The sequence below is a fragment of the Otolemur garnettii genome, unplaced genomic scaffold (genome assembly GCF_000181295.1).
Source record: "Otolemur garnettii isolate 467f Iridium unplaced genomic scaffold, OtoGar3 scaffold00104, whole genome shotgun sequence".
In the NCBI taxonomy this organism is placed as follows: Eukaryota; Metazoa; Chordata; class Mammalia; order Primates; family Galagidae; genus Otolemur; species Otolemur garnettii.
The window spans coordinates 7,432,652-7,446,365 of NW_003852499.1; the positions used below are offsets into that span (position 1 = coordinate 7,432,652).

The 13,714-nt window shown below is 36.2% G+C and overlaps 1 protein-coding gene across 6 annotated transcripts in view; it reads left to right on the forward strand.

Moving 5' to 3' along the window:
* The window catches only part of LOC100962189 (ELKS/Rab6-interacting/CAST family member 1), a 285,037-nt gene that overhangs the window by 92,620 nt on the left and 178,703 nt on the right, over nt 1–13,714 (forward strand). For all 6 annotated transcript variants that reach the window (XM_023517104.1, XM_023517106.1, XM_023517103.1 and 3 more), the window contains exon 3: nt 4,642–5,058. In XM_023517104.1, the coding sequence (XP_023372872.1) occupies nt 4,642–5,058 (417 nt within the window). The remainder of the gene's footprint in view (nt 1–4,641; nt 5,059–13,714) is intronic.

Here is a 13,714-nt window from a genome sequence, read left to right on the forward strand (position 1 = left end):
GGTGACTTTGGTCACCTTGGTAAGCAGTGCCTTGATTTCTCTGTGATATATTGTTTGTGATGGTGATCATTTGCATGTATTTATAATACTGTTTTGTTCTCTAAAAATATCTGTAGACTACACAGTTCTATTATTTTAGGAATCAAGATAAACTGGATCAAAGCATTCTCTTATTCCAAGAAACTTGTGTTAGTTTTTTATTTGTTGGATATTCTACCTCAGAAGAGCTTCTGGTAGTTATCTAAGATATATGAAAGATTATTGTGATCTGTTGTTGTTTTTGTCAGGTGTCTTAGAAAAGTCATAGCTTCTGTCAGATATTTACAAATTTTTATTACTGTTGTTCATAGTATTCTCCCATTTCATTGAGATACAGCTTGGTATAATAAAAGTACAATCCTTGGAGTAAATTTTATACAGCTACTTTTTCAGCCTTTCCTGATTGAGCTGTTAGAGTGAAAAGTAGACTAGCGAGTGTTGCTATAAAATTTGGAGTGTGAGATCATTTTACAGAGTGTCAGGAGCAGAATTCCCAAGTAGAAATTCCAGTAATATCTTACAACTGAGATCTTTTCATTATACTCAATGTGTCTGTTTGTGGTTGATCATTATAAACATCTATGAGATGTGTGAATATGCTCATTTTATCTTTGGTATGAATGTGCTAGAGAAAGCGTAGCCTGGCTTATAGCCTACTTTTTTCCTTTTCTTCCAAGGGAGTTGGCAGAAATTTTTATAAAGTAAAGTTATCCAGATTGTAGTTTAAAGAGGGAATATTGATGTATATATATTTCAGTGGTGAAAATTGCTGTGTAGATTTCTAGGCTTCCAGTCAAAGCCTTGTTTTAGGTTTCTATCATAGTAAAGTAGATGTGAGCAGAGCTGAAGATACAAAGATTTAGTAGTTGTTTCTTTCTTAACTGAATAATAATTGCCAAGCTAATTTCATGCTATAATGTATGAGACTATACATATGTAATATGTATCAAAATTGTAATTGTGCATACTTTATGATTCATCAATTCCATCTTTGAGAATTTATTCCCAAGAAAAATTTGGATTCATGCTTTTATATATATATATATATATATTTATATATTTTTATATATATAAAAACAAATACAGACAAATACGTGATGCCACGTATATGAAGTAATTACAGTAGTCAAATTCATAAAGACAGAAAGTAGAACAGTGGTTGCCAGGGGCCAGAAGGAGGAGGGCATGAGGAGTTGTTGTGTGATGGATATAGAGTCTCAGTTTTACAAGATAAAGGGTTCTGGAGATAGAAGGTTGTGAGAAGATCTCAGAAGTATTTATATATATGTGTGTGTGTGTGTGTGTGTGTGTGTGTATATATATATATATAAAGGAGCCTCTTATACTGGTGGTAAATTAGAGCCAGCCTAATATATATCAGTAATTACAGATAAATTACTTAATATTCCATAAGTGGAATTCTATGGCAGACATCTTCCCTCCTTCCTTTTTTTTTTTTTTAAAGATATAGGGTCTCACTCTGTTGCCCAGACTGGAGTGCAGTGGCATAATCCCTGCAGCCTCATACTCCTGGGCTTAATCTTTTGCCTCAGTGTCCCAAGTAGATGGGACTACGGGCACGTACTGCTACACCTAGCTAATTTTTAAATTTTTATAGGGACAGGGTCTCACTGTCTTTCCCATGTGGTCTCAGACTTCTAGGCAAGCCATTGTGTTGGCCAGGCTGGTCTTGAGCTGGGCTCAAGTGATCCTCCTGCTTTGACCTCCCAAAGTGCTCGGATTACAGGCATGGGCCACTCTGCCAGGCCTTTGCCCAGTTTTTTATTGTGTTAAAATACATATAATGTAAAATTTAACATCTTAATCATTTTCAAACGTACACGTTAGTGTATTAAATACATTCACATTGTTCTGAAATCATCACAACCTTCTATCTCCAGAACCCTTGATCTTGTAAAACTGAGACTCTATATCCATCACACAACAACTCCTCATGCCCTCCTCCTTCTGGCCCCTGGCAACCACTGTTCCACTTTTTGTCTTTATGAATTTGACTACTGCAATTACTTCATATACGTGGCATCACGTAGTATTTGTCTGTTTGTGCTCATTTCAGTTAGCACTATATCCTTAAGGTTCATCCTGTCATAGCATGTGCCAGGATTTCTTTCCCTGTTAAGACTGAAAATTGTTGGCGGGCATCTTTTAAAAAAATTATTTTCTGAATGGATAATGAAGGTGTTTATATCCTCATTTAAAATATGAGGACTCTGAAAGCCAGGAAGATGGTGATGTGTCCAAATTTCATAGGTAATGACTGTAAGAGCCATAACTAAAATGCCTGTTTTCTGACCACTATGGCACATTACCAAGCCTTAAATACCTAAGGAGTGATCTTTTTTGTTACTTCTTCATTCCTAAAAATAATACTCTTAATGTAACAGCCATTTGGAATTCATTGTATAATATGCTGGAATTTACTTACCGTTCAGATTAAAGGTTCATATAAAACCTTCATAGGGGTATAAGCTAATGATATGCCCTCTCAAACATTTTAGTAGTTTATCTGCATTACCATGTTTATTTAATTTCTCATTCATGTTGTTATCTTCTCCTGTGTAAAAAGCTCACATATTTTGTTTTTAAAAAACTTTGCTATATTATTATCTTGGAGTAGTACTAACTTTAGTGGGATGCAAGGATTGCTTTGGTTTGAATGTCAGCTCTATCACTTTCTGTGTGATCTTGGACAGGTTAATTAAATTTCTCTAAGCCTCATCAATACAATTGAACGTGTTTTGGGTATCTAAAATAGTCAAACTCACAGAATAAAGGAGTAGAATGGTGGTTGCCAGGGGTTGGGGAGAGGAAAAGGAACGGAGACTTACTAATCTCTGGGCATGCAAGGTCATTTGATTAAATTCATTAACTCATTCTGGAAAAAGTGCTGCATAACCTCATTGCTGAATATTACCACAATCACCTTTATGAAATACTCCCGCTTGGAAAGTTATGCACTGACACCAGCATCTAGTCCACTTTTCAAAGCAATTGTGGATCTCTTTTTGGAATGGCCAACAAAGCTGTTGTATTACCCTTGATGTCCTGAATGTCTCAAAATGTCTTCCTTTCAATATTTCTTTTATCTTTGGGTAAAGAAAAAAGTAATCGGGGGCCAGATTAGGTGAGTAGGGAGGGTATTTTAGCCAGTTATTTGTTTACTGGCTAAAAACTCCCTCATAGACAATGCCAAGCGCCAAGCCTTTTTCTATTTTTCTATTGATGTTTACTTGGTCAGCATCATAGCCAATGATTTGGATGCACAATTTTACAAATATTTGCAATGTTTTCATCAGTTCTGTTTGTTACAGGGCACCGTAACCTCTCTTCATCAGTGATACTTTCTCTCCCCTCAGAAAAACTTTAAAAAAAATTTTTTTTATTAAATCATAACTTTGTACATTGATGCATTTATGGGGTTCAGTGTACTGCTTTGATATACAATGTGAAATGCTTCCACTGAACTAAGTAATACATCCATCACAATTATACCGATTTCTTAGTAGTTGTGAAATGTACCATTACATCATACACATTAGGTGAGGCCCCCCTCCCCGGCAAAAAAGCCCGTTTAATTTATCTATACACTGCTATTTTCTTTATGGCTTTATTTCCATAAACTTGGACTAACATGTCCCTGATTTCACTTCTACTCTTGGCAAGTTTAGCAAGAAATTTACTAATATTTGTTTGTTGCTCCAGTTCGAGCTCCAACATTCTTGCAAAGGCACACCAAAATGCACAACAATAATGAATGTCACACAGCAAGACTGCCACACATGGGCACGAACACAGCTATGAGACAGTGATATACCAAAGTTATGAAACCTCACTGAGTTGTTTGTACAGTGCTGCCAGTGTAAGTGCATGGTGGCAAATTTGTGAATTTAATTGTCAGACCTTGTGAATTTTCAGTTAAGAAGAATAATGCTAGAGATCTGCTGTACAACATTGTACCTGTAGCTAACAATAATGTATACTTAAAATTTGTTAGGAGGGTAGCTCTCATGTTAAGTGTTTTACCACAATGAAATAAAAAATAGTACGTGCGTTATAATGAAGATTAACTCTGTTAACTAACATAGAAGAAGCACTTGGTACAGTCTGGTATATACAAACCATTCATTAACTGTTAGTATTTATTATTTAATGTTTACAATTTTAAACAGTCATTTTGTGTTTTGATGTTCTTTATATATTTTGGTGAGATTTTTTTGAATGAGTATGTTTACATTTGTTTTCCCCATAGGTTTCCCATGGCCCTTCCCCTATTCACCACCTTCAACTTCAGTTCCTATGTAGTGCCTTCTGTTAGTTTTGACCAGTGTCTTTATTTTATCATATCTTATGCAAAATGAAGAGCTGCAGTACTTTTCTTGCTTCTGATTAAATTACTGACATCTTGTAGAGCATCTAATTCATTTTTCTGAAAACTATGAAATAGAAAATAAAGTAAATTCTCATCTGCTAGACGCAGATTTCTGAGAGCCCTTGTAGCTATTTTTGACTCCCCCACAATCTGCTCTGTTTTTGCTATTTGAGGAAAGCTGATTTGGGGTTTTCTTTTTGTCTTGGTGCTAGCACATGCAGATGACGATCCAGGCTCTCCAGGATGAATTGCGGATCCAGAGGGACCTGAATCAGCTGTTTCAGCAAGATAGCAGCAGCAGGACCGGCGAACCTTGTGTGGCAGAGCTGACAGAGGAGAACTTTCAGAGACTACATGCTGAGCATGAGCGGCAGGCCAAAGAGCTGTTCCTTCTTCGAAAGACCCTGGAGGAAATGGAGCTTCGTATTGAGACTCAGAAGCAGACCTTAAATGCTCGGGATGAATCCATCAAGAAGCTTCTGGAGATGTTGCAGAGCAAAGGACTTTCTGCTAAGGCTACTGAGGAAGACCATGAGAGAACGAGACGTCTGGCAGAGGCAGAGATGCATGTTCACCATCTAGAAAGCCTTTTGGAGCAGAAGGAAAAAGAAAACAATATGTTGAGAGAGGTAAGCAGTTGCTTTTTTGATTGTTGTGATTTATTGATTGTCTCTTTTTTCTGATTAGCGAGCATCTTGGCCTAAATAAATTTATGTGCTCTGCTGTGCTAGTGGAAAAGTATTTCAAGTTTTGTATTTAAGTGCGTCACTGATTTCTGTTCTGATTTGGTCTCTTGTATGGGTTAACTTCATCTTTTGGTGTGTATACTGGCTTGATAACTTTCTGGGTCTTTTCTTCTTTTACCCCCTAATTTCTAAAGGCTCATTTATTGTTAGAAGGACACAGAATTTTTTTGGTTTCTTACTCATCTCTGGATTTGTTCATAGAGACAACACAACATAACCAGAATCTGAGTAGCTATTGTTCAATTTTAAAATATTAATAGGAGAAAGTAAATGGTTATCTCAGTTTATGTGCTTATGAAGTCCTTGGCAGGAGTAATGGATGTTTGCCCTGTGGTTTCCATGGAAACTGTTGCCTTGCTATAAAAGATATGTGATAAAAATCATTTGCTGCCATGGAGGCATAGCTAGAAAGAATGATATGGAGAAATACTATTATTTATTTTTTAGAGAAGAAATTTAAGCTTTAGCTGACTCTAGTGATATGGATAATTGTTTACTTTTCTAGGTAATTCTTCATTTAAAGAAGGCATAAAGGAAGAATTCATTTTATATTGAGTTAAAAAATTAACAGAACAGCTTTTGTATTTATGGCCAGACTTCAGATAATCTTTACATGTGGACGGAGGAAGAGATTCCCTAACTGTATTAGTGGGAGTCTGAGTAATTCTTTTTAAAATGAAATGTGAGGAAGGAGGTTTAAAAAATAGTAGAGTCCCAAAGCAACAAAATAGAAGTAAAAAAAAAATACTTCTAAATTGGTAGTTGTTACATAATCCCTCCTTTTGTAAAAAATTTGAAATATTTATTTACAGTGAGGACATTTTTATTTTTGAAGGAGTTCATTATTATTTATTTATTTATTTATTTATTTTTTGAGACAGGATCTTACTATATTGCCCTTGGTAGTGGGGCCATGGCATCACAGCTCACAGCAACCTCAAACTCTTGGGCTTAAGTGATTCTCTTGCCTTAGCCTCTTAAGTAGCTGGGAATATAGGCGCCCACCACAACACCCAGCTATTTTTTTGTTGTTGTTACCATTGTTGTTTAGGAGGCCTGGGCCCAGTTTGAACCTGCCAGCCCTGTTGCATATGGCTGGTGCCCTAATCACTGAGCTATGGGTGCCGAGCTTCATTGTTTTTTAAAAACATGATTTTATTACACAGAAATCCATTGTAGGAAATTAGAAAAATTTAGAAGATAGATTAGCAAAAACTTAAAACTCAGGGTATTATTATTATCTAGTGATAATTATTGCTTTTTGTCGTATGCTTCTAGTCATTTTTGTTATTTATGCAGTTTTCACTGTTTCTGTTTCTTCCTTTCTCTTAACAAAGGTAGAATTCTATACATCACTACTGTTCAATAAAACTTTCTGTGAGGATGATACTGTTCTGTATCTGCTCTGTCAAATATAGTAGCCACTGTCCTTGGCAGTTATACCAACAGTTGCCATTAGGAATATGGCATCCTCTTACAGGAAACACATTCACACTACTTAAAATTATTTAAGAGTAAGTAGAAATGATTGTTTTAGAAAAAATGTTTAGAATGCTTCTTCTCTTTTCTGTTTCTCCCATTGACTCATATGCCCAACCTCTAATTTGAATCTTCTGTGACGTTTTCCTTGTGTAGTTTTATACGGGATGGAACCAGTCATACTATAGTATTCTAACATATATGTTTCTTGACTGTTCACTTAATATTTCACATGAAGGGAATATGTGTTCTCTTTTAGTCCTTTTGGGCTGCTTTAACAAAAATAAGATAGACTAGGTGGTTTAACTGTTTCTTATGGTTCTGCAGGCTAGGGGGTCCAAGATCAAGATATCAGCAGATTCAGTGAGGACCTGTCTCCTGATTCACAGATGTCTGGCTTTTTACTGTGTCCTCTTATGATGAGGAGGGGCCTAGACAGCTCTCTGGGGTCCCTTTTATAAGGACGCTAATCCTAGTCATGAGGGCTCTACCTTCATGATTGATTGAATTACCTCCGAAAGGCCCCACCTCCTAATACCCCATCACATGCGGGGTTAGGATTTCAACATACGACTTTTAAGGGAACACAAACAATTTTGATCTTTCATGTTGCCAGTGTCTAACAAATACATAATGGGTACTTAAGAAATGTTAGTTGAGCAAGTAGAAATATAGGCAGAGGTAGTTAGTTAATTTTAAGCCTGGAGCGTGTAGAAAGGAAAGCTTTTCAGGTTCTTTTTTCCCCACAAATGTTTACCTCTGGGTACCAAAACCTGATGAAGGTTAAAAAACAAAGTAAACCACAAAACCAGTTTTGCTTATGAGTTTAGATATAGAAATTATAAATAAAAGACAAGCAGATAGAATTAGAATTATAATCAAAGATAATATTGTATGACCAAAAGGAATTATTCCAAGAATTCCAGGATGACACAGTATATCATACACATTCATGATTTGTAATAGGCAAAAGGAAAAGAGAACCTCACAGTATTTGATGGCTATCTCAAGGACATTGGATAAAATGTTACACATTTTTACAGTCAAACCCAAAAACTTTATTTAGAGCTAAGTCTTGCTGTGTTTCCCAGGCTGGCCTCAAACTCCTGGCTCAAGTGATCCTCCTGCCTCAGCCACCCAAAGTGCTGGGATTATAAGTGTCAGCCACCATGCCTGGCATAAACTCTTAATAAAATAAGAATTGAATGATACTTTTAGAACATAATATGAATAAATAATGTACAATAAATGCATATTATAAATATGTATTTCAAACTACTAGCCAGTTTTGTGCTTACTAATGACATACTAGACATTCCCATTAAAGTTAGAAAGGGTCAAAGATAGTTGTGCTCATTAGTATTTAATTGTTCTGGAAATATGAGGGGAATTAGATAAGAAAATGGAATAAATAATATTAGTAATGGAAAGAAAGACTGGGGCTAAGTTTTTATTATAGTATAGATGAATACACTATGTAAGGGTATTAGCCAGGCACAGTTGCTCATGCTTGCAGCCACTTGGAAGGCTGAGGCCGGAGAATCCACGGCAGAGACCAGCCTAGGCAACATAGCAAGAACTCATCTCAAGCCGGGCCTACTAGATGGCGTCTATAATCCTAGTACTTTGGGAGGTCAAGGGGGGAGATCGTTTGAGCTCAAGAGTTCTAGACCAGCCTGAGCAAGAGCAAGACCCCATCTCTACTAAACACAGAAAAAAATAGCCAAGTGTTGTGGTAGGCACCTATAGACCCAGCTACTTGGGAGGCTGAGGCAGGAGGATCAGTTGAACCCAGGAGTTTAAAAGGTTGCTGTGAGCTAGGCTGACCCATGACAACTTTAGCCTGGGCAGTGGAGTAAGGTTCTTCTCAAGAAAACAAACAAAACTCATCTCAAAAGTCATTTTTCCCCAAATCTAAACACTCAATGTAATTCTAGTGATTCTAGTATTTATTTTTATTTTTATTTATTTATTTTTGAGACAGAGTCTCACTATGTTGCCCTTAGTAGAGTTCTGTGGTGTCACAGCTCACAGCAACCTCAAACTCTTGGGCTTAAGTGATTTTCTTTCCTCCGCCTCCAAAGTAGCTGGGACTATAGGCGCCTGCCCCAATGCCTGGCTATTTTTTGGTTACATTAGTCATTGTTGTTTAGCTGGCCCAGACTGGGTTTGAACCTACCAGCCTCTGCGCATGTGACCAGCGCAGTAACCACTGTGCTACGGGTGTTGAGCCACCAGTGAGAGTTTTTTGAGACATGTCCACATGATTTTGCAGGTTATTTGCATGAGGGACAAAGTGGGGAGACTTACTACACAGATCATGTTACATGTATTGAAAATCCATTGGTGCAGGAACACATAACTAGATCAATGAAACAGAATATTTAAGTTCAGAAATAATATAGTGTTAGGCATATGATGAATGCTTTGAGATCATGCTCATTTGGAAAATAGTTACCTAATGTTGTTAAATTAAAATAAAGAGCTACTTAAAAAAAAAATACAAGTGACTTGGTGCCCATAGCTCAATGAGCAGGGCACCAGCCACATACACCAAGGCTGGCAGGTTCAAGCCTGGCTTGGGCTAGCTAAACAACAATGACATCTGCAGCCAAAAAGAAAAAATACCCGGGTGTTGTGACGGGTGCCTGTAGTCCCAGCTGCTTGGGAGGCTGAGGCAAGAGAAGCGCTTAAGCCTAAGAGTTTGAGGTTGCTGTTAGCTATTACTCCACGGCACTCTACTGAGGGTGACATAGTGAGACTATCTCAAAATAAATACATAAATAAATATAAAAAAATAAAAGCACAAGAAGAAAATGTAAGCCAAATGCTTTTAATATAGTTTCTGACAGGAAAGAAGTATGCCCTAGCAAGAATTAAAAAAAACAAACAAACCCAAACCCGTATATGTTAGAAAATATATGTAAAAAGTTAAAATAACTTGTGGTAAAGGTTTGTGACTAATACATAAAGATTGTTTTCTCGAGCAATGAGATGCTAGATGGAACTTGGTATGGCATTTCCTTTCTCAAGTATTCAACAGTTATTTACTGAGCCTTTAATAGGTATTGATCCTGGGATAGATATTAGGTATTCATTTTCATAACAGAGCATGTGGTCTGTGTCCTTCTAAAACTTAAAAATGTGATGGGAGACAATATAATTATGAGACAAAGTAAATGAATTGAGTGTAGTGTTAATTATGTTGGGAAAGGAGATTTCTTAAACCAGTTAAGTGTCTTAGAGGAGATGACCTTTAAATGGAGATCTGAAAATAGAGAGGAAGCCATTCTTACTGAGCATTTGGGCAAAGTCATTTCATGAAGAAGGTTAACAGTTTCAAAGGCCTGTTAAGGAGTTTTGTAGGAACTGGAGGAGGCTAGAAGGCAAGGCAAGTGGTGGAAAGGGAAGACTTTATGAGAGAAGTTGGAGAGGTAGCCAGAGTGAGAGTCATTCATTCCAGTCACTGGATATTTATTGGGCACCAACCATGTGCAAAGCCCTAAGGAGATAGTAGTGAATAAAACAAAATCTGTGCCCTCTTAGAGACAGAATACCTGCCTTCATGATTCTTGCAGATGATGCAATAATTGTGTTCAAAATGCAAGAGAAAACCATTCTACTGTGTAATTAAGGGAGCAACGCGATCTCATTTAGCTTTTAAAATTTACTCTGTGTTGAGAATACATGAGGAGGAAAAGACAGGAAGGGATAAGGGAGTCTACTTAGGAACTACACAGCTCTAATCTAGGTTAAGTGAATGGTGACTTGAAAAGATTGTTGGATATATAAATAATAGTAAAATCAAGAAAGGCAAAAAAAATTTTGTGTTGATAATACTAGGGTATCCATAGACTTTATTATTTATTGGACTTTTGTCCATCTTAAAAAAATTGGTATTTCATAAATTCTAAGACTCATAGTTTTCCCCATTTTAACAATATGAAATTGAGTGAAGTCTTCACACTTGATGGCATCTCTTTCAGCAAAGCAGCAACCCTGATATATTTGTTTGCCTGTGTATTCATACATATAATCTTGGCTGTTCATCTTGTCATCGCTTCATTTGAAGTATGAACATTGTTAACTTTGTCATGTTAATTTTAATGGTTGCTTGACATGTCTTCAGAAATTTTCTGTGAATCAGCGTTAAAATAAAGTTACTCGGTATGGAGAAACATATGAAAACAGTTCATAATGGTAAGTGATTAATGTGGTTAAAGTCTGTTTAGATAAGTAAAAACCAGCTGGGTGTGTTGGCTCACACCTGTAATCATAGAACTCTGGGAGGCTGAGGTGGGTGGATCATCTGAGCTCAGGAGTTCAAGGCCAGTCTGAGTAAGACCCAGACCCTGTCTCTACTAAAAATAGAAAAACTAGCCAGGCATGGTGGCAGGTAGCTGTAGTCCTAGCTACTCAGGAGCTAAAGCAAGAGGATTGCTTGAGCCTAAGAATTTGAGATTGCTTTGAACTCTGATGCCATGACACTGTACCCAGAGTGTCAGAGTGAGACTCTGTCTCAAGAAATAAATAAACAAACCAACAAATAAATAAGTAAAAAACAAAAGACCTTGAAATCAGTATGAAATAAAACTAAATGATAGAGCTGTGTACCATGATGCATTTGGAGGCATTTCCTCTCATATCTTTATAGCACATAAGCAGTGGTGTCTTACAATCAGTGGCACCTTAAATTTGATGAAATATGGTAACATTAACTTAATATTTTATTTGTATGTAGTGGCATTCGTCATTAGTTTTTCATTTTATATATCAATATGATTCTGTATATAGAAACTAAATATTTGTCCCCTCCCCCCAAACAAAGCCACAGAGGAAAAAGAGAATTTCAGTTTGGCACTGTATTTTCTTTGTGAATTGAAATTACACTGTTGGGTGATCACTTACTCTTAGATTTTGTATGTTTTGCTGTAGTCCCTTTCCTTTGATTGATAGGAGAGTGAGGACATCTATTGGACAAATGCTGAATTACAGGAAAGATTAGATTTATACTTGGAGCCTGGCCGCATGGAGTTTCAACCAACTTTACAGGGTGATCCTGTTACATACCAAAATTTGATCCTCAACTTTGGTTCTCAGTTTTTTGGCAGAAAATAGCTAAGTTGGATGAAAATTTTTTGATCTTCAGTCCATATGCATACAAAGCATTGTCTAGGGGCCAACTAAATAATATATTTCAGTATATGCTCCTATTTTTAAAAAACATAGACACTCTTGTGAAAAATAAAATGTAACGTTTTAAAACATTATTGCAGTCTGCCAGATTTTTGTCATGTCAACAAACTTTATAAGTGTTATCATATTAGGGTTTGCAGAAACATTTGAGGCTAACAGTGCTAATAAATAGAATCTAATAAATAGATTCTAGGCTAAGAATTCTGACTCTAACTAGCTCAACTGATGAATGCCTATCAGTGTTATTGGGGACTGAAAAGTATAAGCAGAGGAGATTGAGGAAAAACAGATACATAGAGAAAAAAAATAGACAATGAATAGGAGGAACTAAAGAAATAGAGGTTCCTATTGTAGTGATTTTGGAAAAATGAAAATAGTCTCATACCTTTTTGAAAAACTTATTTTTTTATAGTACTTTGAGTTGCTGTTTTAATTCATACCTTATTTATTCAGGCTATTCCCCCTCCCCCTTTTGTGTGTCATTTGTCCCTCGGTTCTGTTTCGCAAGATAGCTTTTTCTAAGCATAATACCATTACAAGAGATGGTAAGGGTTTAAGTACAGTGCCTCTGGACATTGCTTAAGGTACCAAAAAAGGAGTGAGGGTTCTTTTCATTTGCCTCTCCTTTATTTCTGCCTCCTCTGTGTTGTGTAAACCCAGAACTTGTATGGAAGATTGAATCTGTGAGGGACTTTATGAACAACTTGAAGCTTCTACAATTGGGGTGGGAAGAAATCTCAAACATTAGTACTACCCTTTAGTTACAAATGCTCCTTTCTCTTAGGTGTTTAAATAAAATTTAACTTACTTTTAAAACAAGACAACTGAAAAAAAGGAGAATTATGAAATTTTATTCCTAACTTGTTTGTTTTCCACCTCTAGATACTGTTCTTAGTAAACGAATGAGAAAGAATGAACACATTTTCTACTGTCTACCTCAGTTGACAGTATAGCAAGATCCATATTCTTTCTCTAATTTCTTTTTTGAATGACATTTTTCAGGCCAAAAGGAGCAAAATAAAGTGAGCAAATAGCATATTCTTACACTTGTTTGAATAGTATGTACATTCATTTCTATTTCCAGGTTTCCTATCTTTATTAATAAACAGTGCATGAGTCAGAGGCTTGATGTGTTTACTGGGAAGGAGGAGTTTATCAGCTCTGTGCTGCAAGATGTGTTCAAAAGGAACTTTAATGTGTAGGCTTCTGGATGGAAATTTGTTATGGGCATCAATTTTAAAATGTCTTAATAGGAAAGCCTTCTTCCTATGAGTGGTTTAAAACGCATAGTTCTTTATTGTATGCAGAGAAGGATTTTTTATTCAAATGGAATATACTTTCTTTATATTTTGCTTGTATGCTTACTTGGGTTTAAAAATTATAATAGTTTCACCTTAAAGCATCTAGAAACTACCTATTTGGAATTAGGTAATGAGGGAAGGGAGAAGTCAGATAAAAGTTTTATACTTATATATTTAAGAAATGTTATTAAATATTTCCTATGTGCCCAGTTGAGCACCTTATTTACAGTATAGAGAATAGATTCAATGTGGACAAACTGTAGACTGGAAGAAGGAGACTGATGAGTTTGCTGTTTTAATGCAGGTGAAAGATTGTTATGGCCCAAACTAATGTGTTAGGTGTTAAGCTGGAAGAAAAAATTAAGAGATTAAAAAAAATTTTGATACAGATATAGAAGGTAGTGTAAAATAGATGTGTAGTTCAGTATATTACAAAGTAAGCACCCTTGTAACCACCACTCAGGTCTAGAAATAGAACTTTTACCAGCCACTCATAAGCCAACCAGAAGCCCTCCAAGGTGCAACATCCCAATCAGAACTCTTTCCCTTCTCTCTAAAAGTAT